Raw genomic sequence first — 25,110 nt, 5'->3', positions numbered from 1 at the left:
CAATCAAAACCACAATGAGATATAACCTAATACCTAGGTTATATCTGTGAGAATAGCTAACTTTTTTTTAAAGAAAGATAAGTTCTGGCAGGGGGGTGAAGAAATCAAAAGCCTGGTACACTGTTGGGAATGTAAGTTGGTACTGCTGCTATGGAAGACAGTGGAGAGGTTCCCCCCAAAATTGAAAATATAACAACACATATAATCTAGAAATCTCACTTCTGAGTGTACAGACTGGGTATATACATTAAAATCCCCTACGATGATTGTATTACTGTCAACCTCTCACTTTTCATCCATCAATTTTGTTTGTATACTTAGATGCTCCTATGTTGGGTGCATGTATGTTTACAAAGGTTATATGTCCTCTTGTTAGATTGATCCCCTTATCATTATGACCTTCTTTGTCTCTTATTACAGCCTTTTTAAAATCCACTTTGTGCCTGATACTGATATTGCTACCCTAGATTCTAACACATTCTAACAGGTCTGAGGCAGTGTCTCATTGTGGTTTTGATTTGAAATCAGGATCTCAGATATATCTGCACTCCCATATTCATCGCAGCCTTATTCACAATAGGCAGATATATGGAAGCAACCTAAATACCAACTGACAGATGAATGGATAAACTGTGGCATATACAGTTACAGCACGTAACATCCCATGCAATAGGATATAGTCAGTCTGAAAAAAATGGAAATCTGACATATGCAACAACATGGATGAAGCCTGAGGACATTATGCTAAATAAAATAAACTACTGCACAGTCTCACTGATACAAAGTATCTAAAATAGTTAAACTCATAGGTGCAGAGAGTAGAATGGTGATTGCCCCGGGCTAGAAGGAAAGCACAGGGAATTGTTCCATAGGAGTAAAGTTTGTTACGCAAAACGAATAAACTCGAGAGGTCTTCTGTACAACATAATGCCTATAGTTAACAATACTGTTTTGTTTATTTTAAAAATTTGTTAAGAGGACTCCTACAAGGAAAAAAATAAGAAGAGATTACTTTTATTTTTATAAGCATTACAAACTAAATCCACCTTTAAGTTTTTCTGAGTTTGGGGGTGGGATTTATGCCAATTTTTCCACACAGAGAAAGCGGCTGTGTGTGTGTATGATACCTCTGCTGAGGTGATATAAAACTGAAGTGATAGCATGGAGAAAACTCTATATCCTTTTATGTAAATGCCCACATGAGTATCAGCAACTCTCCAAATTTTCTTCTACTTCCTCCATCTTTGCCCTGATCACCACAAAATGAAGAATCAAGCTCTTTCAAAGTCTGAATCTATTACAATGTTTTCCAATGTTTATTCATAGGTTTGTACTACATATACAATGATAGCTATGGTAATTCATTAAATTTAACTTCAGATGACAAAGGTAATAATTTTGTCATCTGTATTGTTAACATCACATTATCTGCACAGTTCTAAACGAACACAGAATCAATTGTCTAGTATAGTAACAAACATTTGTTAAGCAAACCATACTATTCAGTCCAGAACACTTTATAGAAATTAAATCAGTGTACAGAGAAGCTAAAATCCTCAGCAAACTCAGACAGTTTATAAATTAGTAGGGTCAGACACACATGGTTAAAGACTTTAAATTCAGGTACCTTTTACGCAAAAATTCATTTCTGAATATTACATAATTCAATAAAATATTTGCTATTAAACATTAAGATATTTTACTCTAAAGCATATATTTTAATTATCTGACCACAAAAATTGAAAGGTGAAGAAAATTTATAATTAAAAATCTATATGGCCCTGGCTAGTGTGGCTCAGTGGACTGAGCACTAGCCTGGTAACCAAAGGGTTGTGGGTTCAATTCCCAGTCAGGACACATGCCTGAATTGTGAGCCACTTCCCCAGTAGGGGGCACATGAGAGGCAACTACACATTGATGTTTCTCTCCCTCTCTTTCTCCCTCCCTCCCCCTCTGTCTAGAAATAAATAAATTAAATATTTTTAGATAAATAAATGATATTTTTACTCTGGGAACTATTTATAGTCAACTATATATAATTTATAATATTATATACATACATATAATATTGACCATTTTATTGCCTGTAATAGCAGTTCTTAAGAACATATATTTCCAAAACTTCTTTATAATCAGTTATCTGGAGGTTTTCTTTTTTCATTTATTTGGTTGAAATTTTGCATTCTGAATTCTAATACCATGTTAGGTTTTTTCCAAATTAGTTTATAAATACTTATTGAAACTGTCATATAACTAGCCTAAATTCTGAAGCCAAAGAACACAGAAATTAATTGGCAAAAGAAAATAATAGAAAAGAGTAGTTCTATAATTTTTCTGAGGTTGGAGTTAGCATTGACAATATTTTGAAACAAAGAAAAGTTTATCTCTTATACTATTTGATTTTCCTTTCAGAGTCTTTCTTCTACACATTCCCCACCCCACAAATTCCGTGTTCTCATTGTTCTGGTGTATTCCTATACAACCATGTGAATAGTTTCTTAGGTCTTCCCTATTCCTCAGATAATAAGAGATATGAGCACAACAGTAAATAACTTACATATCTTGATTACTTGCATCCTTACAACTATGTGATATAGCTATCATGGTGCTTATTTTTTCAGATGAATAAACTAAGTGTTAAGAAAAATGAACGAACAAACAAGTGAAAGACTCCAAATCCATGTTCTCCTCAATGTATTCCATATACCAAAATGGCATCCCCTCAAACCAAAAGAAAAAGAGAACAAGAATTGAGAACATATTTGAAGAAATAATGACTGAAAACTTCTCTAACCTTGTAGGGAAAAGAAGATACACAAGTCCAGGAAGCACAGAGAGTCCCAAACAAGATGAAACCAAAAGAGGCCCACACCAAGACACACAATAAATAAAATAGAAAAAAATTAAAGACAAAGAGAGAATCTTAAAAGCAGTAAGAGAAAGACAGCTACCTACATGGGAGCTCCCATAATATTGTCAGCTTATTGCTCATCAGAAACATTCTGGCCAGAGAAATGGTAAGAAAGAGTCCAAGGAATAAAAAGGAAGGGCCTACAGCCAAGACTACTCTACTCAGCATGGCTATCATTTAAAACTGAAGAAGAAGCTTTCCAGACAAGAAAAAGCTAAACAAGTTTATTAACTCCAAACCAGTATTACAAGAAATGTTAAAGGAACTTCTTTAAGGAAAAAAAAAGAGGAATATGTTATAAAGAATAAAATGGTACATGGACAATGCTACAAAGCCATATATCTCAATATATCAAACCCATAATCAACAGGAAAAAACTAAAATTGTTTCCCTAAGATCAGGAACAAGACCAGGATGTGCATTTTCACCACTCTTATTCAACATAATACTGGAAGTTCTAGCTACAGCAATTGGACAAGAAAAAAGGCATCCAAATTGGAAAGAATAAAGTAAAACTACAGATGACGTGACACTGTATTTGGAGAACTGTAATGCCATCAAAGTATTATTCTACTTGAACTGATCAATGAATTCAGTAAAGTAGCAGAATACAAAATAAATATTCTGAATTTGGTTGCATTTTCCTACACCAATAATGAACTATCAGAAAGGGAAGCTAAAAATTTTCATTTATAATTGCATTAAAAATAAAATACCTAGGAATAAATTTAAGCAAGTAAATAAAAAACTCAGAAAATTATGAAATACTGACAAAAAAGTGAAGAAAATATAAATACATAGAAGCATATAACCATGTTCATGGATAGAATTTATTAACATCATTAAAATATCCATACTACCCAAAGCAAAGTATAAATATAATATAATTCCTATAAAAATACCAACAGTATTTTTAACAAAACTAAAACAAATAATCCAAAAATTAATATAAAACTTAAAAAGACATGGAATAGACTGAGCAATCTTGAGAAAGAATTACAAAGTTGGATATATCATGCTACCTGATAACTACACTATAAGGCTACAGTAATCAAAACAGCATGGTACTAACATAAAAATAAACATATAAATCAGTGAAACAGAATAGAGAGTCCAATAATAAACTGACACCTATAAGGACAATTCATATTTGACAAAGGGGTACAAAGAGTGTCTTCAATAAATGGTGTTGTAAAAATTGGACAGATATCTGAAAAAAATGAAATTAGGTCACCATCTTACACTATATATAAGAACAAACTCAAATGGACAAAAGACTTAAATGTAAGGCTTGAAACCATAAAAATTCTAGAGAAAAATATAGGCAGTAATATCTCTGACATTTTTCTTAGCAATATTTTTTTCTGATATTTACCTTGAGCAAGGAAAATAAAAGAAAAACATACGGGACTAATCAAACTAAAAAGTTTTTGGACAATAAAGGAAAACATCAACATACTGAAAATACATCCTACTGAATGGAAGGAAATGTTCACCAATGATACATCTGATAAAAAGTTAATATCTAAACTTTTAAAGAACTCATACTACTCAACACTAAAACAAAAAATAATATTTCAGTTAAAATTAGACAGAGGACCTGAAGAGACACTTCTTCAAACAGGACATACAAATGGTCAATAGACATATGAAAAGGTGCTCAACATGACTAATAGTCCGGGAAATGCACATTATAACCACAATGAGATATTATCTCACACCTGTCAGAATGGCTACTATCAATAAACCAACAAACAAGTGTTAGCAAGGTTGTAGAGAAAAAGAAACCCTCTTGCACTATAGGTGGGAATGCAGATTGGTGTAGCCACTATAAAAAACATTATGGATGGTCTTCAAAAAATTAAAAGTGGAATTGCCATGACCCAGTGATTCCATTTCTGGGAACATTTCCAAAGTAATCTAAAACACGAATTTGAAAGAACATATGCTCCCCTATGTTCATTGCAGCATTATTCACAATAGCCAAGAAATGAAAGAACCCATCAATAGAAAAGTGGATAAAACATAGAGGTATATATATATATATACCTACCTATATATATTCATATATATGAATATTACTTGGTTATAAAAAGAATGAAATCTTACCATTTGCAACAGCATAGATAGACCTAGAGGGTATTATGCTAATGAAACAAGTCAGTCAGGGAGAGAAAAGTTTCATGTGATTTCAATTATAGAATATGTACAAAGTTTTTTACATATGTAATCCATTTAGAACTTATTTGTGATATAAAATGTGTATATATATAAGTAATATATGTTTGAGTTATTTTTAGAATGCAAGAATTAACCTTCAAGTGATGCTTAGAAGATACTATGAGAAGAGCATGTTTTCAAAAACTAATGCCTTATTTTATATCTGACTTTTGATTGTTCTTCAGTTATGAGTTGGTCCTACTTAGCATAGACCCTTTCACAAATTTAAAAAAAAAAAACCTGTAGAATGCTAGCAACACCCACTCCCGTCTTTGATAAACTATTTGGGGAACACTGGCAAATTTAGAATCACTCTAACAAAACCATCCTCACTTAAAGGATTTTATAATTTAGAAAACACTTTCACATTTATTTTTCTTGTTTTATTCTTGCATCACTCTGAAATAAAAGACAATAGGCATAATCATTTCCATTTTAAAGGTGAGGAAAATAACTAAACAAGGTGAAGTAATTTGTTCAAAGTCACACAAATATCATATATTTCATGTGAACTTCCAACTAGGACTTATTCTAAGTTTTTCCACAACATTAAACTACTCTAAAAGCCAAACCAAAAATCTTGTCTAAAAGTAAAATCCACTCGTTTGGCCTGCTGACATATTTTTAAGATACTTATTAAGTGCTTTCATGAAACACACAGCCTACAGAGAATTCCTTTGCTAATTATCTTACAGATTGGGTTTGTTATCCTGGATTCTTCTTACACTGAAAATTTCATGCTTATATTTTATAATACTTGGTCCATTTTTAGCTTATTTGTGCTACAAGTAAATACTATAGTTGGCCTTCAAACATTTAAACCAAAATAAATATAATAAATAAATCTTATTATTTAAAAACTTACACAGCTTCTGGATTCATTATACAGATGGCTCCCGAACATGGACATTTCTTCGGGTGATCATACGATATTCCCAGACTGAGTCCCAGCATCTGGGTGACGATTACGGAAAATGCCTCCAAAGTTACCCCCTCCGAATACTACATTAACAATAAAGAAAATTCAAATGAAACAAATAACTGAAGGGTGTTAAAGTAATAGTTTTGTAATTCTGAACATTCTTACTGTCCTACCAAATACTTAGGAATAGGTAAATACAGCTCCCTGGACAGGTGACAAGCTGAAGTTCTTCTGAAATTTTATTGAGACATAATCATATTGATTCTATGCCAAGCTTTGCCATGATTTAATGTTTGAATAACTACCACAGTAAGAAGCTACCATAAATATATAAAAGGGCTGCTTTTACACTAGATTTCACATTAATGTTTTGACTATATGAGCCATGATCTTCAATTAACCTAAGCTCTTACAACAGCAGCTCTCACACACGCTGAGAGCAGTCTCCACGATATTCCGCCTCCCACCTCTCAAAGTGACCCCCATAACAAAACACTGAGTTTAACTGTGCTATTTGCTTCCTGCTAGTATTTCTCAATGGCACAGTAAGTGCTATCAAGAGAAACCACATTCCTGGGTTCGGCTTCTCACGTAGACAGCAAGGGCAAACTACCTTGCCAAGGAGAGTGGAACACTTAGAGCCGTCTTTTTTATGTTATCATTTCTGGGGGGTATAAGATGACATGCATTTCATATATTTTTTGACAATCTGGCTACTCTTTTTAGTGAAGTATTTATTCAAGTATCTTGTCCATTTTCTATGGCATCAGCTTTTTTACTGACTTGTGAAAGCATTTCACATATTCTGTATACAAATCATTGCTAGTCATGCATTGCAAACACTTTCCCTACACTGTGTCTCATCTTTTCACCCTCTCAATGGCTTTTCGTAAACAGAATTTCCCTAATTTGATGTGGCAAAATTCCTCTGTTTTCTTTATAATTAGTGTTTTTCGCATCCACCTTACATTTTCCTATACCCACAGTCATGAACCTACGTTCCTTTTTCACCCTCCAGGGCTTTGTTTTTAATTTTGCATATAGATCTACAATCTACAGATTATATTTTATGAATAGCAGTGAAGTTACATTTATCAAAAAAACCATCCACTATAATCATATTTTGGTGTTGATCACTTTGCAGGGTATATTGATATCAAACTATGTTGTACACTTAAAAACTTACATAATGTTTTCTACCAATTTTAGCTCAATAAACAGATCATCCACTGGCAAGTGCATGACAATCATCTCTGTAAAAACTTAAGTACATGCCTATCATTTTACCATTTTGAAATGCTCTATTCTATTCCACTGGTCCCTGTGTCACCTTGTCTTAATCACTGACACTTTATGATAAATACATCTTACTATCAGCTACAGTATGCCCTCTGCTATGTTACTCATCAAGATGAACTTAGTTATTCTTAACTCTTTGTGTTACCATAAAAATTGTAGATTTTGCTTGTCAATTTTACCTTAAGCACTGGACTGGCACAAAATAATGCTTTATTTTCTCTGTAGAGGTTGTATACATTTTTTGGTAGTTTTGTATTCCTAAATTTCTTGATTTTTATGCTACTTTTAAAGTTTCAATTTCTGTTTGTTGCCAATGTAGAGAAATACATTTCTTTTTTTATTGTTGTTATTAAACACCTCCATTTACACTCCTCCAACCCATATATTATTTTTGTTTTTTTATTTTTTCATCACATTTATCCCCCCTATTCCCTGTCCCACCTCCACCCACCCCTACCCACAGCAATCACCACACTGTTGTCCACATCCATGCTTGTTTTCTTTTCCTTTTTGCTAATTCCCCCACCAGAGCTGTCAGCCGGCTCTCTACCTATGAGTCTATCTCTCTTTTCCTTGTTAATTAGGTTTCTTCATTAGATACCACATATGAGTGAAATCCTATGGTGTCTGTCTTTCTCTGACTGGCTTATTTTACTTGGCATGACGTTCTCCAAGCCTACTCATTTATCTGTGCTGACGCAAAGGAAAAAGAGTAAAATTTCTTCTTTTTCACGGCCATGTAGTATTCCATTGTGTAAATGTACCATAGCTGCTTTATTCACTCTTCTACTGATAAACATTGACTGCTTTCAAATCTTGGCAATTATAAATAACAATGCAATGAATAGGGGTGCATATTTTCTTTTGAATTAGTGTTTTTAAGGCCCTTCAAATAAATTTCCAGAAGTAGAATCGCTGGGTCATGAGGCTGTTGCATTTTTAATTTTTTGAGATAACTCCACACTGCTTTCCACAGAGGCTGCACCAATGTGCACTCCCAACAGTACACAAGGGTTCCCCCTCTCTCCACATCCTCACCACCACTTGTTGTTTGTTGGCTTAGTGATGAGAGCCATTCTGACAGGTGTGAAATGATCTTTCATTGTGGTCTGTGGTTTCAATTCACATTTCTCTGATTATTAGTTACATCAGGTATCTTTTCATATGTCTTTTGGCCATCTGTATGTCTTCTTTGAAGAAGTCTCTATTTAGTTCCTTTGCCCATTTTTAACTGGACTGTTTGTTTTTTGTTGTTGTTAGGTGTTATAAGTTCTTTATAAATTTTGGATATTAACTCCTTATTCAATGTATCAGCAAATACGTTCCCCATTCAGTGGGTTATCTTTTCAATTTTTTTTTACGGTTTTATGTTGGATGTGGCTACCAACAAGATTCTAAACACTTAGTGCTTTAATATATTCACATAAAGCCCAGTGTGGATGTTCCTGGTTGCGGGTAGCCTTACATATGTTTATGCTGAAATAATTACATATTGTACTCCTGCCCTTATTTATGTCTTTTCCATTAAGCTCAGTGGAAAGGCTCACATAAGTTTTATCTGCTCCAACCAAGAAATGCCAAACATCACTCCTATCCATAATCCATGGAGATATAAGAAGGTCTGAGAAATGTGGCTCATGAATTGGCACGTGCTTTCCAGGCACAGACGTGGAGTATGTTCGCAGAAAAACACCTACGACGCATTATTGCCATTTGTTTTCATTTAATTTTCTATCTATTTTAATCTCACCACACACACTATTATTGGTTCACATAGGCCATATTCAAACATTACTCTTCGTTCCCTCTGATTCTCAGAGCTCCCATTTAATACCACTTTCCTTTTTCATAAAGTATATTATTTATAATTTCCTTTAGTGATATTGGACAGTTGGAAAGCAGTGGAGGCAAAGAAATGAACAGAAAAATGTAAAATAAGGTGATAGCATCAATTCTTGAAATATCAGTAAGTGCAGGAATGTTCATGATTGAAACTGAAATAATTAAAATACATATATGTTTATATTGGACAGAGAAAATTGATCTGGTTCAATCCTGTTTATAAGAAATAGTCCTGAATTGCTAGGATTTGATGTAGAAAGAAAATCCAAAATACTAATGACAGAGTAGAAAGAAATTTTTCACACACAAAAAAGCAATTTCTTGGTTTGGGGGAAGCTGGGCTCCTTCCACCTTTCTACTCCATTCTGACTAGGTGATGAACTTGTCTTCATATGGCATTTAAACAGCAAATTGGAGGAAGGCCACAATAGAATGGGTAACACCCCTTTAAGGGAGCTTCCTAATGTTCCAAATGTTATTTTTGCTTTCATCACAATAAAAGAAACTGAGAAAAAAACAGCTATAAAAACAGTGGAAAAAATGAAGGCTCCTATATGAACAAGAATATTGCCTCTCTGAAAACTGAGGTGCTGGTTTGGGGGAGTTTTTAAAAAAAAAGATCAAATGGAGATTGGAAGAAGTATGTATAGAGATGTTTGTTAAATATTGTTCATAATGGCAAAAATAGAAACAACTAAATGCTCATGAAAAGCATAAAGGATGCAGTGAGGCACATTTCTATAAAGAAACATCACACATGAATCAAAAATTAGACACGAAGCATTCTGAGTACAGTGAGACTACTCTGAGTGATGCTGTAATTATAGACGTATGTCACTACACATTTGTCGAAACTCACAGAATGTACAACACCAAGAGTGAACATAATGTAGCCCTGGCTGGTGTAGCTCAGTGGATTGAGTGCGGGCCTGCGAACCACATGATCGCGGTTTGATTCCCAGTCAGGGCACATGCCTGGGTTGCAAGCCAGTTCCCAGTTCCCAGTTCCAGGTAGGGGACACACGAGAGGCGACCATACATTGATATTTCTTTCCTTCTCTCCTTCCCTTTCCCTCTAAAGATAAATAAATAAAATCTTTTAAAAAAAAGAGTGAACATAATGTAAACTATAGACTTTGGGTGACTGCAATGTCTCAATGGGTTTATCATTTATGACAAATGTACCACTATTGTGTGGAATGGGAATTGTGAGGGAGGGTATAGAAAAATCTCTGTACTTTCCTCTCAATGTGGCTGTGAAGCTAAAATTTCTATTAAAAAATAAAGCCTTACACAATACTGAGGATATGAAGGTGTTGGGCTTCCCTACTATTATATACCTTAAATGCTATCTAGTCTAAAATTTTCCTCTCCTTCTTTCTTTGGATTCCTACAGACTTTTATCTGTACCAACAATATAATCTGTATACTTTCTGCCTTCTATTACAAAAATGTGCATGCCACTTATCCATGGCATTGAACCCCTACTAGGTGGAGAGTTCCTTAACTAATGACAGAAATAATGATACAAATGATAAGGATGACAATGATGATAATAAGAGATAACATTTATTATGCTCTAACTATGTACTTTACTAGGCTTCACTGACTTGTATTTATTCAATCACATTGCACATTCATCTTTGTACGTTCATTAGGCCTAATAGCACTTGGAATAAAATTATCTGTGGAATGAAAATAAAGTCTTTTAAAATTAACTAGATTTCACGTGTTAAATAAATAAATAAATTTCAAAATTATAAGTGGAAACCAAAAATTCAAGTGGCACATTATGATATAATTTACATTGTGCTTAAAACATAAAAACAATTCTTGTCTAGAGAAATATTCAATTGTAGTAAAAGCGTAAGAGCGTTTAAACAAGAAAAGCTTTGTAAAAAATAATTATAAAAGCTCTGTGAAAGAATAATTCCTTGAATCTATCTCCCCCAATTATTCTACCCTGCTTCAGCCATTCATTCCAATGGTTCACACCCTAAATCTCATTGATAGGTCTTTATCAACATGTACGACCAATCCATCATCTCTATAAAGTTCATACTGCATCCTAACCACCAAATTCCTTTCCCAATCAGTCCTCTAGCACTTCAATTCAACAACTGCGTGCCCTCCAGCACATCCAAACCAGGGCTCATTTCTAAATCTTCACTGCTCCAAACACTGTACTGATTTCTCTCCTTCCATACAAGCACCACGAAGTTACCTTGTCATCCTTTCACTTCAAAATGACTTGACAAAAACACAATAGACTGATCTTCAGAATGCTAAGATAGAAAGATGTGAGAACTAGGATTTCGTACCTAGCCAAGTTATCAATCAAATGTGCTGGGAATGCAAAAGTGTCTTCATTAATAAAATAAATTCATGTTTACCATTTATACCCACTATTTTTGGACATACAGAAGGTCCAGAGACACATGAAAAGATACTCAGTATCTCTAGCTATCAGAGAGATGCAAATTAAAACTATAATGAGATACCACCTCACACTCGTCAGAATGGCCATCATAAACAAAGCAACAAACAACAATTTTGGAGAGGCTGTCGAGAAAAGGGAACCCTAGTACACTGTTGGTAGGATTGCAGACTGGTACAACCACTATGGAAAACAGTATGGAATTCTCAGAAAACTGAAAATGGATCTGCCTTTTGACTCAGCAATTCCACTGCTAGTATTATACCCTAAGGACCCTGAAACACCAATCCCAAAGAACCTATGCACCCCAACGTTCATAGCAGCACAATTTACAGTAGCCAGGTGTTAGAAGCAACCTAGGTGCCCATCAGTAAATGAATGGCTCAAAAAATTATGGTACATTTACACAATGGAATTCTATGCAGCAGAAAGAAAGAAGGAGCTCCTACCCTTTGCAACAGCATGGATGCAACTGGAAAGCATTATGCGAAGTGAAATAAGCTTAGCATATTTGTCTTTCACCATCTGGCTTTCCAGGTGGTGAAAGACAAATACCATATGATCTCACCTTTAACAGGAACCTAATCAGCAAAATGCAAAATGTAACCAAAGACACTGAAATTGAGAACAGGCTGGCAGTGTACAGAGGGGAATGGGGAGGGAATTTCAGGGGAAAAGGGGAAGGGTTTGCAGGAACAAGTATAAAGGACACATGGACAAAAACAAGGAGGGGCTGAAATAGGAGGGAGGTGGGGAGAGCTGGGGAGATGGGCTGGAATGGGGGTAAAAGGCAGGAAACTGTACTTGAACAACAATTAAAATAAAATAAATTTAATTTAAAAAATAAAAACAAAGACAACTCATAAATTATTCCAGAAAAATAGCAAATTATTACAAGATGAAGAAGAGGAAGTTTCATTTCCTTTGGCAGTTGGTTTCACCCATAGAACTTAGCAAAAATTAAGAAGCTCTGTTAGACTCTGATGACTAAAAGATTTTTTTTTCAAAGCTTTACTAGCACAGCAATGTATTTCTTTATTCAAGAGTTAACATTATTTATATGCTCAAAATACTGTGAAATTCTATCTACTAGTTGAATTATTAAATCAACTTGCAAAGTACAAAAGTTCTATAGAATAAATTATAAACTTTGTAAACTCAGAAGATGCATATGGGAATTATACAGCTATTTTACACCTTTTGTTCTTCACAGCACATAGTGAATGAATAGTGCCTAAGGTAAATAGTTACTATTTAAATAATTATTACAAATAATAAAAGTATAAATATTAAAATGTAGCATATGTATAATATGCATAATTATATTATATATAAACACATATAATGTGCAATGCTATGTTATAATGTTTAAATAGTATGAATATTATTATAAATATTAAAAATAAGAATACATATAATAGAGGGCTAAATATGTTTAGTGATTGCTTCCCGAATATGAAGAAGCTAGATTATATGAACTTCCTTGTATGTTCTCTTATGCACATTAAAAAATGGGCAGCCCTGGCTGGTGTAGCTCAGTGGATTGAACGTGGGCCTGCAAACCACACGATCGCGGTTCGATTCCCAGTCAGGGCACATGCCTGGGTTGCAGGCCACTTCCCAGCAGGGGACACACCAGAGGCAACCATACAATGATATTCCTCTCCCTCTCTTCTTCCCTTCCCCTCTAAAGAAAAATAAATTTAAAAAATTGGACTCTTTAAAAAAGTGTTTAAAATATATATATATTAAAAAGGGGCATAAATAAAAATTATTTTCTAATTTAAAAATATATAGTACTTATGAGCAAACAAACAATCAAAGAGAACCAGAGACATGGAAATAAAGAACAAATCGACCGGGACCAGAGGGGAGGTGGGAGGGATTTATGGGGGAAAGAACTCACAAGCAAAGGACCCAGGGACAAGGACAATGGGAGGGAATTATGTTTGGGAACAGGGAATGGATGAAGCAGGGGAGAGCAAAGCGGGATAAAATGGGGACAACTCTAATTAATTAATAATTAAGTTGGGACAGCAATAATTAATCAATTAAAATATATAGTACGTAGGACTTCCAGCCAAGATGGAGGTGTAGGTGGAAACACTGTGCCTCCTCGCACAACTAAGTTTAAAAACAACGAAGTTTTAGTAACAAAAATGCAGGCAAAACACAGAAAATTGAACTGTACGCAAGTCCGATAACAACAAACCACTCAGCCAGACAGGTAAGAGGGGCGGAGTCAGCAGCGGAGTGGGATGAGCAGGAAAGATCATCCCGNAATTGGGATAGCAATAATTAATCAATTAAAATATATAGTACGTAGGACTTCCAGCCAAGATGGAGGTGTAGGTGGAAACACTGTGCCTCCTCGCACAACTAAGTTTAAAAACAACAAAGTTTTAGTAACAAAAATGCAGGCAAAACACAGAAAATTGAACTGTACGCAAGTCCGATAACAACGAACCACTCAGCCAGACAGGTAAGAGGGGCGGAGTCAGCAGCAGAGTGGGATGAGCAGGAAAGATCATCCCGATGGACTGACTCAGGAGCGTAGGCGCTTGGCCGATCCCAGGCGTGGGGTGGCAACGGGTGGACCCAGTGAGGGCGCAGGGTGGCTGGCTGACCATGGTCACACATTCACGTGCAGATAAACCAAGTGAAGGAGCGAACAGTGAGACAGACCACTCAGGCCAGGGCCCCAGTGACCGGAATTAGAGCCTAAAAGCACCAACTGGAATGACTTTCAGGGTTGAGGTGCCGGGAGAGGCTCCCAGGCTCACAGAGAGTTCCTTGGAGAGACCCACAGGGTCCTGGAGAGTAGACAGGCCCACACACCTGGGAACCAGCACCAGAAGGGTCCAATTTGCTTGTGGAAAGCCATAGAAGAGACAGAAATCTGAGAGAGAGCAGAGCAAAGCGCCATTTTTTCTCTCTCTGACCCTGCCCCGACATGCAGCATCACAAACCAGCAACTGGGTCAGCTGGCCCTGGTGAACACCTAAGGCTCCGTCCCTCATAAATAACAGGTGCGAACAGACCAAACATTATGGCTCAAGAACAGCTCAAAGCCCCAGAGCCAATAATTCTAAGTGACCAAGAGATAGCCAACCTTTGAGATGCACAGTTCAAAATACTGGTGATCAGGATGCTCACAGAACTGGTTGATTTTAGTCACAAATTAGAGGAACAAATGAAGGCTAAACTAATTGAAATGAAGGGAAATGCACAGGAAACCAACAGTGATGGAAAGGAAACTGGGACTAAATCAAGGGAGAGGACCAGAAAAAAGAAAAAAAATGACCAAACACAGAAGAATGAAGAAACAAGAGTTCAAAAAAAATGAGAGGCTTAGGAACCTCCAGGACATCTTTAAACATTCCAATATCCCAATTATAGAGGTACCAGAAGGGGAAGAAGAACAGCCACGAGTGGAAGACTTATTTGAACAAATAAGAAAGGAGAACTTCCCCAATCTGGCAAAGGAAATAGACTTCCAGGAAATCCATGAAGCTCAGAGAGTCCCAAAGAAGTTGGACCCAGGAAGAAACACACCAAGGCACATCAGAATTACATTAGCCAAGACTAAAATGAAGGAGAGAATCCTAGAAGGAGCAAGAGATAGGGAGACAGTCACCTACAAAGGAGTTCCCACCAGACTGTCAGTGGATTTCTCAAAAGAGACCTTCCAGGCAAGAAGGGGCTAGAAAGAAGTATTCCAAGTCATGAAATCCAAAGACCTACATCCAAGATTGCTGTATCCAGCAAAGTTTTCATTTAGAATGGAAGGACAGATAAAGTGCTTCTCAGATAAGGTCAAATTCAAGGAGATCATCATCACCAAGCCCTTATTATATGAAATGTTAAAGGGACTTATATAAGAAAAAGAAGATAAAAATATGAACAGTGAAAGGACAGCAAACTCACAGTTATTAACAACCACATCTAAAACAAAAGCAAACTAAGAGGACAGCTAGATCGGGACTGGGACCATAGAAATGGAGGTCACATGGAGGGTTAGCAACAGGGGAGTGGGAGAAGAAGAAGGGGGGAGAAGGTACAGAGAATAAGTAGCATAGACGGTAGGTAGAAAATAGAGGGGAGGACAAGAATAGTATGGGAAATACAGAATCTAAAGAACTTGTGACACATGGACATGAACAAAAGGAGGGGATGATGGGGGATTGGGTGTGCAGGGTGGAGGGGAATGAAGGGGGAGAAATGGGACAACTGTAATGGCATAATCAATAAAAAATACATATATATAGTATGTAAGCTTCTTTTTAAAAGAATGAATTGTGTGGGTTAAGTGGCTCAAAATACTTTACCTTTCAATGCTGCACCTAACTGCACCAATAATTTATTTATATGAAAAATTTTTAAGTACTATATTTATTTTTTAAGTTTATTTTTTTAAGATTTTCTTTATTTATTTTTACAGAGAGGGGAAGGGAGGGAGAAAGAGATGGAGAGAAGCATCAGTGTGTGGTTGACTCTTGCATGCCCCCTACCGGGATCCTGGCCAACAACCCAGGCATGTGCCCTGACTAGGAATCAAACCTGCAACCCTCTGGTTCACAGGCTAGTGCTTAATCCACGGAGCCACACCAGCCAAGGCCAAGTACTATAAACATTAAATATGCATAAAAGGCCCTGGCTGGTGTGGCTCGTGGATTGAGTGCGGGCCTGTGAAGCAAAGGATCGCGGTTCAGTGCCTGGCCATAAAAGTTTCTTTTAATACTGTTTGAAGTATTCCTAAAAACTTTTATTATACTTTTGATCATTTGTTTTGATTTTGAAGCTATCTCATCTGTAAGGCTACTTCTCCAATTTTATGTCTACTATCCAAAACCTATTTAGGTTTCAGAAATTTCTTTGCAGATAATTTTTCATGATTAGTTATTCTATATTTTAAAGAGTGTACATATACTATATTTTTATTTCACCTTAACTTCCATGTAATGCCAATAAGACCCTGGTCCTACATGACTCTTCCTTCCATACCCTTCAATTTTTAACAGTAATTGAAAATAAATGCATATGTAAACTACAAAATCTCGATTGATTTTTCAATATATAATTTTGATTGTTCAAGTAGAGTCGTCTCCACTTTGCCCCTACCACTTTCCCTTGCCCCGTCCACCCCTACCTCCTACCCTCAATCCTATCAATACATAAATAATTACATACCAAAGCAATCCCTGCAGAATAATTAGTAACACACATCTTTCCAGGAAATGTTGCTCCCACATAATCTGGATAATCTCTATACCTAAAAAAAATAAGTATATATTTATAATTCATTTTGATGAACAATTCAAATGTGAGACTTCCTGCTAATAATTTGTCTGTAATTCATAAAATCCAAGTCTGAAACAAACTGAGCTGTAAAATTTCCATATTTTCTTAATTGTTTCATATTAGGAAAGTATTCTTAATTAAGTGAAATTAGGCACCCTGCTATGGAAAATTGTGCTGCTATGAACATTGGGGTATAGAGGTTCTTTCAAATTGGTGTTTCAGGATTCTTAGGGTATAATCTCAGCAGTAGAATTGCTGGATCAAAAGACAGTTCCATTTTTAGTTTTTTGAGGAAATTCCATACTGTTTTCCACAGTGGCTGCACCAGTCTGCATTCCCACCAACAGTGTACCAGGGTCCCCTTTTCTCCACAACCTTGCCAGCACTTGTTGTTTGTTGATTTATTGAAAGAGAAAAAAAGAAAAAGAGAGACAGAGAGAGGGAGAAAGGGGAGGAAGGAAGGGGGAGGAGGGAAGGAAAGAAAGAATAAAAAGAAAGAAATTAAGCAGTGTGGATCTCTAAAAGATATTCAATAAGTCCAAATTTCTGTTGGCTTCCTTTACTGTTCTCATCGCATTGGTTAAGGCTACCAAAGCCTTCGATCAAACATGTTGATCATAAGCATTTTGCTGAGTGACAATAAAAAGTAGTTTTACTGTATGGATTGAAAATATTCACACATGATAGAAAAGCTCACCAGTTGCTCATAGAAATGAGTTCGTTCTACAACTTAGTATTATTTGTTCTTTGAGTAAGAGCCCATATAAAGTGTGTAATAATAGCACTATTTTCAGAGATGTACATAAATATTCCATTTAATACTCAAGTAAGCCAGTAAAATATTTATTATTACACCCCCAGTGGAAAAAAATCAAACATCAGATGGTAAGTATGATAAGTGTTATGGTAAGTATTTGTGTTATCATCAAGATAACACATATGATAGGTGTTTCTAAACAACTTAAACTTCAACGATCTGAATCCAGAGCTATACTCTCAAACACAAAGGTATAGATGCTCCAAACATAAAGGATGTCATCTTTAGAGCCCCCAGCAAAACAAACATTCCAGGACGCATGTAAAAAAGCTTGTTACCCAATTTTCAATTAGCAATGCCTCTCTGGTGTTGACTGCACTTTAATTCACAATTGCATGGGTTCCCACTGCTGCCTTATTCTGCCTCTCTGATATTGTTTTTATCTTACCCCTCCTGCACTTGTTTTCTTTTTCTTCTTTTAAGCATGTGTCTTTAATAGAATAAGAGGTACAATGACTTGTCTCTATAAACGCTACGAAGATGGAGACTGTGTAGCACAGTGGACAAAACAGCACATTCCCAGGTAGTGATGTCATTGGTGTTTCCAGTCCCTGGAAGTCAAATGTTGATTTTACAAGGGCACTTTTTTTTTGTTCTCAAGTATTCACTTCTAACACCCAATTTTGGCTTTACATTCCAATGTCTGAGTCTTGTTTATATTCTTTCTTCATACAAGATAGTTCTCCCACTAGATAAGACTTCCCCCAAAATTCTGTTCACACCCTTACTGAGCTGGACTCAAGAATAGTTCATTTTTACTTACTACTACCCACCATCCATCTCATCATCAAGTGACTTCTCAAGATCTACTGTTTTAATTTTTCAGTGTTTCTTATATCCTTACCCTCTTTCAAATGTTCGGCTACAGTTCCAACTACGAGTATATTTGTAGGTTCATACTTTTGAAAATAACAAAAAATTGTTTAGTCTCATTGATTCCATGGCCTGGAAAGCTTTCAACCTCCTTTATATTAATTTAAGTGCTCCCAACTCTGCATTCCACTTCTAATTTAACTATCAGCTTCTGAATTTTTTTAATATATTTTATTCATTATGCCATTACAGTTGTCCCATTTCCCCCCTTCATTCCCCTCCACCCTACACACCCACTCCCGCACCATTCCGCTCACTTTGTTTATGTCCATGTGTCACAAGTTCTTTAGCTTCTACATTTCCCATACTATTCTTGTCCTTCCCCCTATTTTCTACCAACGTCTATGCTACTTATTCTCTGTACCTTCTCCCCCCTTCTTCTTCTCCCACTCCCCTGTTGCTAACCCTCCATGTGATCTCCATTTCTATGGTTCCACTCCTGTTCTAGTTGTTTGCTTAGTTTGCTTTTGTTTTAGGTGTGGTTGTTAATAACTGTGAGTTTTCTGTCCTTTCACTGTTCCTATTTTTTATCTTCTTTTTCTTAGATAAGTCTCTTTAACATTTCATATAATAAGGGCTTGGTGGTGATGAACTCCTTGAATTTGACCTTATCTGAGAAGCACTTTATCTGCTCTTCCATTCTAAATGAAAGCTTTGCTGGATAGAGCAATCTTGACTGTAGGTCTTTGGATTTCATGACTTGGAATACTTCTTTCCAGCCCCTTCTTGCCTGGAAGGTCTCTTTTGAGAAATCCACTGACAGTCTGGTGGGAAATCCTTTGTAGGTGACTGTCCCCTTATCTCTTGCTGCTTCTAGGATTCTCTCCTTCATTTTAATCTTGGTTAATGTAATAATGATGTGCCCTGCTGTGTTCCTTCTTGGGTCTAACTTCTTTGGCACTCTCTGAGCTTCCTGGATTTCCTGGAAGTCTATTTCCTTTGCCAGATTGGGGAAGTTCTCTTTTACTATTTGTTCAAGTAAGTTTTCCACTCATGGCTGTTCCTCTTCCCATTCTGGTACCCCTATAATTCGGATGCTGGAATGTTTAAAGATATCCTGGAGGTTCCTAAGCCTCTCCTCATTTTTTTGAATTCTTGTTTCTTTCTTCTTTTCTGTTTGGTTGTTTCTTTCTTCCTTCTGGTCCACTCCCTTGATCTGAGTCCCAGTTTCCTTTCCATCACTGTTGGTTTCCTGTGCATTTCCCTTCATTTCAATTAGTTTAGCCTTCATTTGTTCCTCTAATTTGTGACTAAAATCAACCAGTTCTGTGAGCATCCTGATCACCAGTGTTTTGAACTGTGCTTCTGATAGGCTGGCTATCTCTTGGTCACTTAGAATTATTGGCTCTGGGGCTTTGAGCTGTTCTTGACCCATAATGTTTTGGTCTGGTTGCGCCTTTTAGGTATGAGGGGCGGAGCCTTCTGTGTTCAGCAAGGTGGCACAACCCAGTCACTGAGTTTTGATGCTGTATGTGGGGGCGGGGTCAGAGAGGGACAATGGCGGTTCCCTCGGCCGCTTCCCACAAGCTCCTGGGGCCTGTGCAGTCTGTCTCACTGCTCGCTCCTTCGCCTGCTTTACCTTTGCGCGAATGTGTGGCCGCAGTCAGCCAGCTGTCTTACGCCCTCACTGGGTCTGCCCGTTGCCACCCCACACCTGGGATGTGCCAACCGCCGCTTGTGCGCACCTGGGTTGGTCTGGCCAATTTTTCCTGCGTGACCCCACTCCGCCAGCTGCTGGCTTCGCCCCTCTTACCATTCTGGCTAAAAGGTTTGTTGTTGCTGGACTTCCATACAGTTCAATTTTCTGTGTTTTTGTTACTAAAATTTTGTTGTCTTTAAACTTGATTGTATGAGGAGGCACCGTGCTTCCACCTACGCCTCCATCTTGGCCCAAAATCCCAGTTTCTGAATTTGACCTTTTTTATATATTACTTTGAATCAGTCCCACCTCAATTCTTTTTTTTTTCCCTATAAACTACAAGCAAGTAGAGATAATGTAGTAGCATAAATCTCATGGAGTGACATAAGCAAGATGGCAGAATAGGAGTTTTCAGCCCCCATCTCCCCACAGAAACAATGATTGTGACAGTCACCACAGAGGAGAATACTCTGTGAGAGTGCAAAAATCTGGAGGAGGAATCATAGTGCCCCACCAGAGGAAAAAACATTCAAGAACAGTTGCCCTGAAGAAAGTAAGCATAGCTTCAATTTACCCATGTCATCATTCCCCAGTAGCAGCACAGCTCAATGCTAAGAGCGATGTCCTCAGCCATGATTTCTCCCACAGGAGAAAGTGAGTCTAGTGAATACCCCCAGCCATGCGGGATGCTGCCCAAGAGCCTACTTCTTAGTATTCATTGACAGATAACTGGACAATCAAAATGTGATGTACAGTGGGTCCAAGGTGGTGGTATAGGAGATCACTGAGCTCACCCTCCCCAAAAACACATCAAAGGTACCTGTATTTAGAGCAATTCCTCCTGAGAGACATCCGAGAGCCAGCTAAAGGCCAACTGAAAAGCTCATACACAACAAAAAAGAGGAGACCACGTAAAGAAAGCTGGGGAACCAAAAGAGCATTGGGAGCTGAGTGTGCTCTCCCGGACTGAAGAAACCAGCAAGTCCCATTGTTCATCTTTCCCCTGCACGTGGACACTCTGGGCAAGAGCTCTACCCAGTTGCTCTGGCCAACCTGCAGAGCCACTGTAGCACATACCCAGCCACCCCTCACAGAGCTACCTCTCAAATAAACATAACATGCACATAACATGTTATACATGTTATGGGGCCATAACATGCACATAAACAGGGCCCCTCCACTCAGAAACTGATAGAGCTGGAATATTAGGGTGCTGCTGTGCACACCCACTGGACTGTAAATGCATGTAGAGCTTTGATGCTCAGTGAAAGTGTGGAGCTTGTAAGGCATGGCAGTGCCTGTACACAGGGCTTCCCCATGTACCACCAAAGATGTCCCTATAAGGTGAGTCAACTGGTGATGATCTCCTTTAGCTTTTGCTTTCTCAAAAGCTTTTTTTTCCCTAACCTCCTACTGTCTTCCCTTTGGAATAGTGAGAAATGAATAAAAATTCCCTAAATAAAGCTACATAATTATCAGATTTTTGTTTTCGAAGAATACTGAAATGTAATCCTTACATGAATAGGTATGCAATATCATGAGGCCTTAGGGCAAGATACGATTTTTTCCATTCTAAAAATCTATGCAATAATTCATCTTCCTCACCAACTGTAGAAATCTTATTTTTATCTGACCACAACTCCAGGGATGACAGCACAATGGTAACTTTAAGTTGAGCAAATGCCTAAAAACAAAAGAGAGAATACATTAAAAAATCACCTTTGTGTTATCTTACATGGCCAAGAAATGAATTCAATGTTTTGAGAAATGCATGCTCAGTTTGTGTGTATGACACAAGTATTCAGAAATGCCTGAATAGACAACTCATGAGTACGGACAATGGGGGAGGGACTGCCTGTGCAAGTGAGTGGGGGCAGGGCAGGGGGGCCAGCAGGGAAAGGGCAGGACAACTGTAACTGAACAGCAATAACAAAAGAAGTTTAATAGTAGATATAAGCATAAATAATAAATGTTGTATTTCTCCAAAAAGAAGAAATGCCACAGCAAGATGAAAGAATTTATAATTTCAAAACGTGCATGAACCTTTCTAACTAATATGAAAAGAAAAATACTTACTGAATTTACAAGGCCAATAATTCCGATGACTTTATTTGTCACTATCATGCTATCAGAGCCCAAGAAATCGTACTGAAAAAGAGAATTTTAAATTTAAATACAAATTTGCAATGTAATATGTCTGAGATTTACTCTCCATCTACTCTCAGAGACTTGAGGCTGCTTTGGGATTAGAACGGTTAAAAAATAAGCTAGTAACAAATGTTTTAAAAAGGACATGAATTTGACCACTCACACATGCTGATGGGAATGCAACATCATACATTCACTCTGCAAAGTATTTTGGAATACAAATAAGGAACTTATCACATGACCCAGCAAGTGTACTTCTGGGCATTTATCCCAAAGAAACAGAAACTGATACTCACCAAATTAACCTACACTTAATTATTTATAACCATTTTATTCATAAAAGCCAAAAACTAAAAACAACTCATATATCTTTCAATGGTCAACTGACTGAACGTACTGTGGTACATTCATACCATGGAATACTGCTCCGTAATAAAAAAGGAACTGAAATTTTGATATGTGGAAAATATAGGATAAACCTCAGGAAAATTATGCTGAATATTAAAAATATCTCAAAAGGATCCCTACTGGATGATAACATTTCTACAATATTGCTGAAATCAATGAGCACAGATGAGTGATTGTCAGGGGTTAGTGAGAATAGGCAGTGGGGCGAGATGGGTGTTATTGTAAAAGGAAAACAGAAGAGCATCTTGTGGTTATGGTACCATTGAGTATCTTGACTGGGGTGGTGTTTATTCAGGGTTATATTTGTGATACGGTCACATAAAACTACACACACACAAACAAGTGTAAATATAATTGTTGGAATCTAAATAGAATCTATGGAGGTACCAGTGTCATTTCCCATATCCATAAATCATACCTCTGAAATACACTACCCATTTGATGTCCCACATGACCCTCCAATTAAACATATCCAAACTAAAGTCACCCTCCATCTTCAAAAGTCTGCTCCTACTTACACTTCCAGCTCCACAGTGAATGTTGTTATCATTTAGGACCTCCCACATTTATTATGCTACATGTTCCACAAGAGCAGAACTTTTCTGTTGTGCTCACTGCTGTATACCCAATTAAAAAATCATAACTGGCATCTAGATCAAACTCAAAAAATTTGCTAAGTGAATGAACAAACCTAATCAATTTACTGGTCCTTGTAATTCAACCTCATCAGTAACTTTTTAAATGGTCGTTTTCTTTCTAGTCTTAATGCTACTAATCTGTGAATTGTCACCTTGATTTTTGAAATAATCTCTTAAATAGTTTCTACCTCTCCCATTTTCTCACCAGCAATCCAATCACTACACCATTTTTTAAATGGCGATTCTAAAATGAGAGCATGAACACATCACTGCCCTGCTTAAAATCTTCTGACTCTCTACTACCTTTAGAATAAAACCTAAATATCATGTCAATTCTCCAATTCATCTCTTTCCATTTCCCTTCTTCAATGCTTTGTAATAATTACACTAAACTTCTTGCAGTCTTCTGAAAAGAACCTTCTCTCACATTTACGTGCTCTTGCACAAACTGTCCCCTGGCCCCAAATGAACCAATCCAGACCCCAAACTTTTACCAGATTCTTATACTCCACACCATTATTCCCCTGCTCTAATCCCAGGGCCAGGTACCACACAACTAGAGACAACCCCTACACCCCAGAATCCACTAAAATTATTCAAAGCAGCCAATCCTAAACTTGGTTACCTTGCCTCACCAGTTGCTTCCCAAAGAACCCACAATCAAGGCTCCCATACATCTTCCCAACAGCAATCAAGCCACACCTGGATAATAACAAAACCTACATTTTAAAACAGCTACTTGCATGTTCTGAGAGCACCTCAGGCTACAGCGGGATCTTTCCCTGTCCTTCTCCATTATGGAACTCTGTTTTTTAGTCTCACAGGCTTCCCTCCGTCACGGCACTGAGTTCCTGAGGCTACAGCTGTGAAGTCACCAAGGACGACATCACCATTGCTCTGTGTTTTATGCCCCACATCTAGTAACACAGTTGTCATCGCTGGCTCCATGTGTATTAAAGAATATGTAAATAGGGATGAGAACGTAGAAAAGTGATGTTTAATCCACATTATATGACTGACAAACCGCAATTTGGACAGGAAGCTTTCAAAACAGCACTCAAAATCTGTAACATAATCCTGAAACAAAATGATTTCCATTTTCCAAAATAGTACTTGGAAATTTAGTCATTTTTACTGAAAGTATCTTAATTTCCTCTTAAATGTTCACTTTGCCCTTTTCCCTACACCCTAATAAATCAAGTACTATCATGTCCTTCTCCAAATCTCACCTCACTTTGACCTTCACTTCTGGCTTCCTGACAAACTCTACAACCCTACAGTAAAACTGGTAGTGAGTATAATTTATGTTCTCTGTCATATCCACAGTTGTGACAATCCAATGTTTTTAATGAGAACAAAACCTAGAAAGTATATTTTTACCCTTATTTTCTAAAATCTTCAAAATAGGGAGGAAACAAAACAACAACTGGTTGAGTGCAAACTAAGTTAGCACCCCAAGGTCCGAAGTTCAGAGGTCCTCCAACTGTTTATGGCAATCAGGGATCTAAGCAGAGGTGCATTTAGACCAGGTTAACAATAGAGTGGAACAGGCGTGCTAATAAAAACTGATAAAAAAACTGACATATTAATGTAAGCAGTTCCCATAAATAACTATACTATCACCACTTTTTTGCCGATAATTATTTTATAGGGCA

At 37.0% G+C, this 25,110-nt stretch overlaps 1 protein-coding gene across 1 annotated transcript in view; it reads right to left on the bottom strand.

Annotated features, from left to right (window-relative positions):
- The window catches only part of ADAM32 (ADAM metallopeptidase domain 32), a 72,798-nt gene that overhangs the window by 33,563 nt on the left and 14,125 nt on the right, over positions 1 to 25,110 (bottom strand). Inside the window, exons 8-11 of the mRNA XM_037061613.1 lie at positions 22,338 to 22,409; positions 21,779 to 21,945; positions 16,822 to 16,903; positions 5,997 to 6,133 (exon numbers count right to left, since the gene is read on the bottom strand). Coding sequence (XP_036917508.1) covers positions 5,997 to 6,133; positions 16,822 to 16,903; positions 21,779 to 21,945; positions 22,338 to 22,409 — 458 coding nt within the window. The remainder of the gene's footprint in view (positions 1 to 5,996; positions 6,134 to 16,821; positions 16,904 to 21,778; positions 21,946 to 22,337; positions 22,410 to 25,110) is intronic.

Source organism: Sturnira hondurensis, unplaced genomic scaffold (assembly GCF_014824575.4).
Source record: "Sturnira hondurensis isolate 20B ecotype Veracruz unplaced genomic scaffold, ASM1482457v3 Scaffold0013414, whole genome shotgun sequence".
Taxonomy (NCBI): Eukaryota; Metazoa; Chordata; class Mammalia; order Chiroptera; family Phyllostomidae; genus Sturnira; species Sturnira hondurensis.
This window is presented reverse-complemented; position numbering and strand designations above follow the sequence as displayed.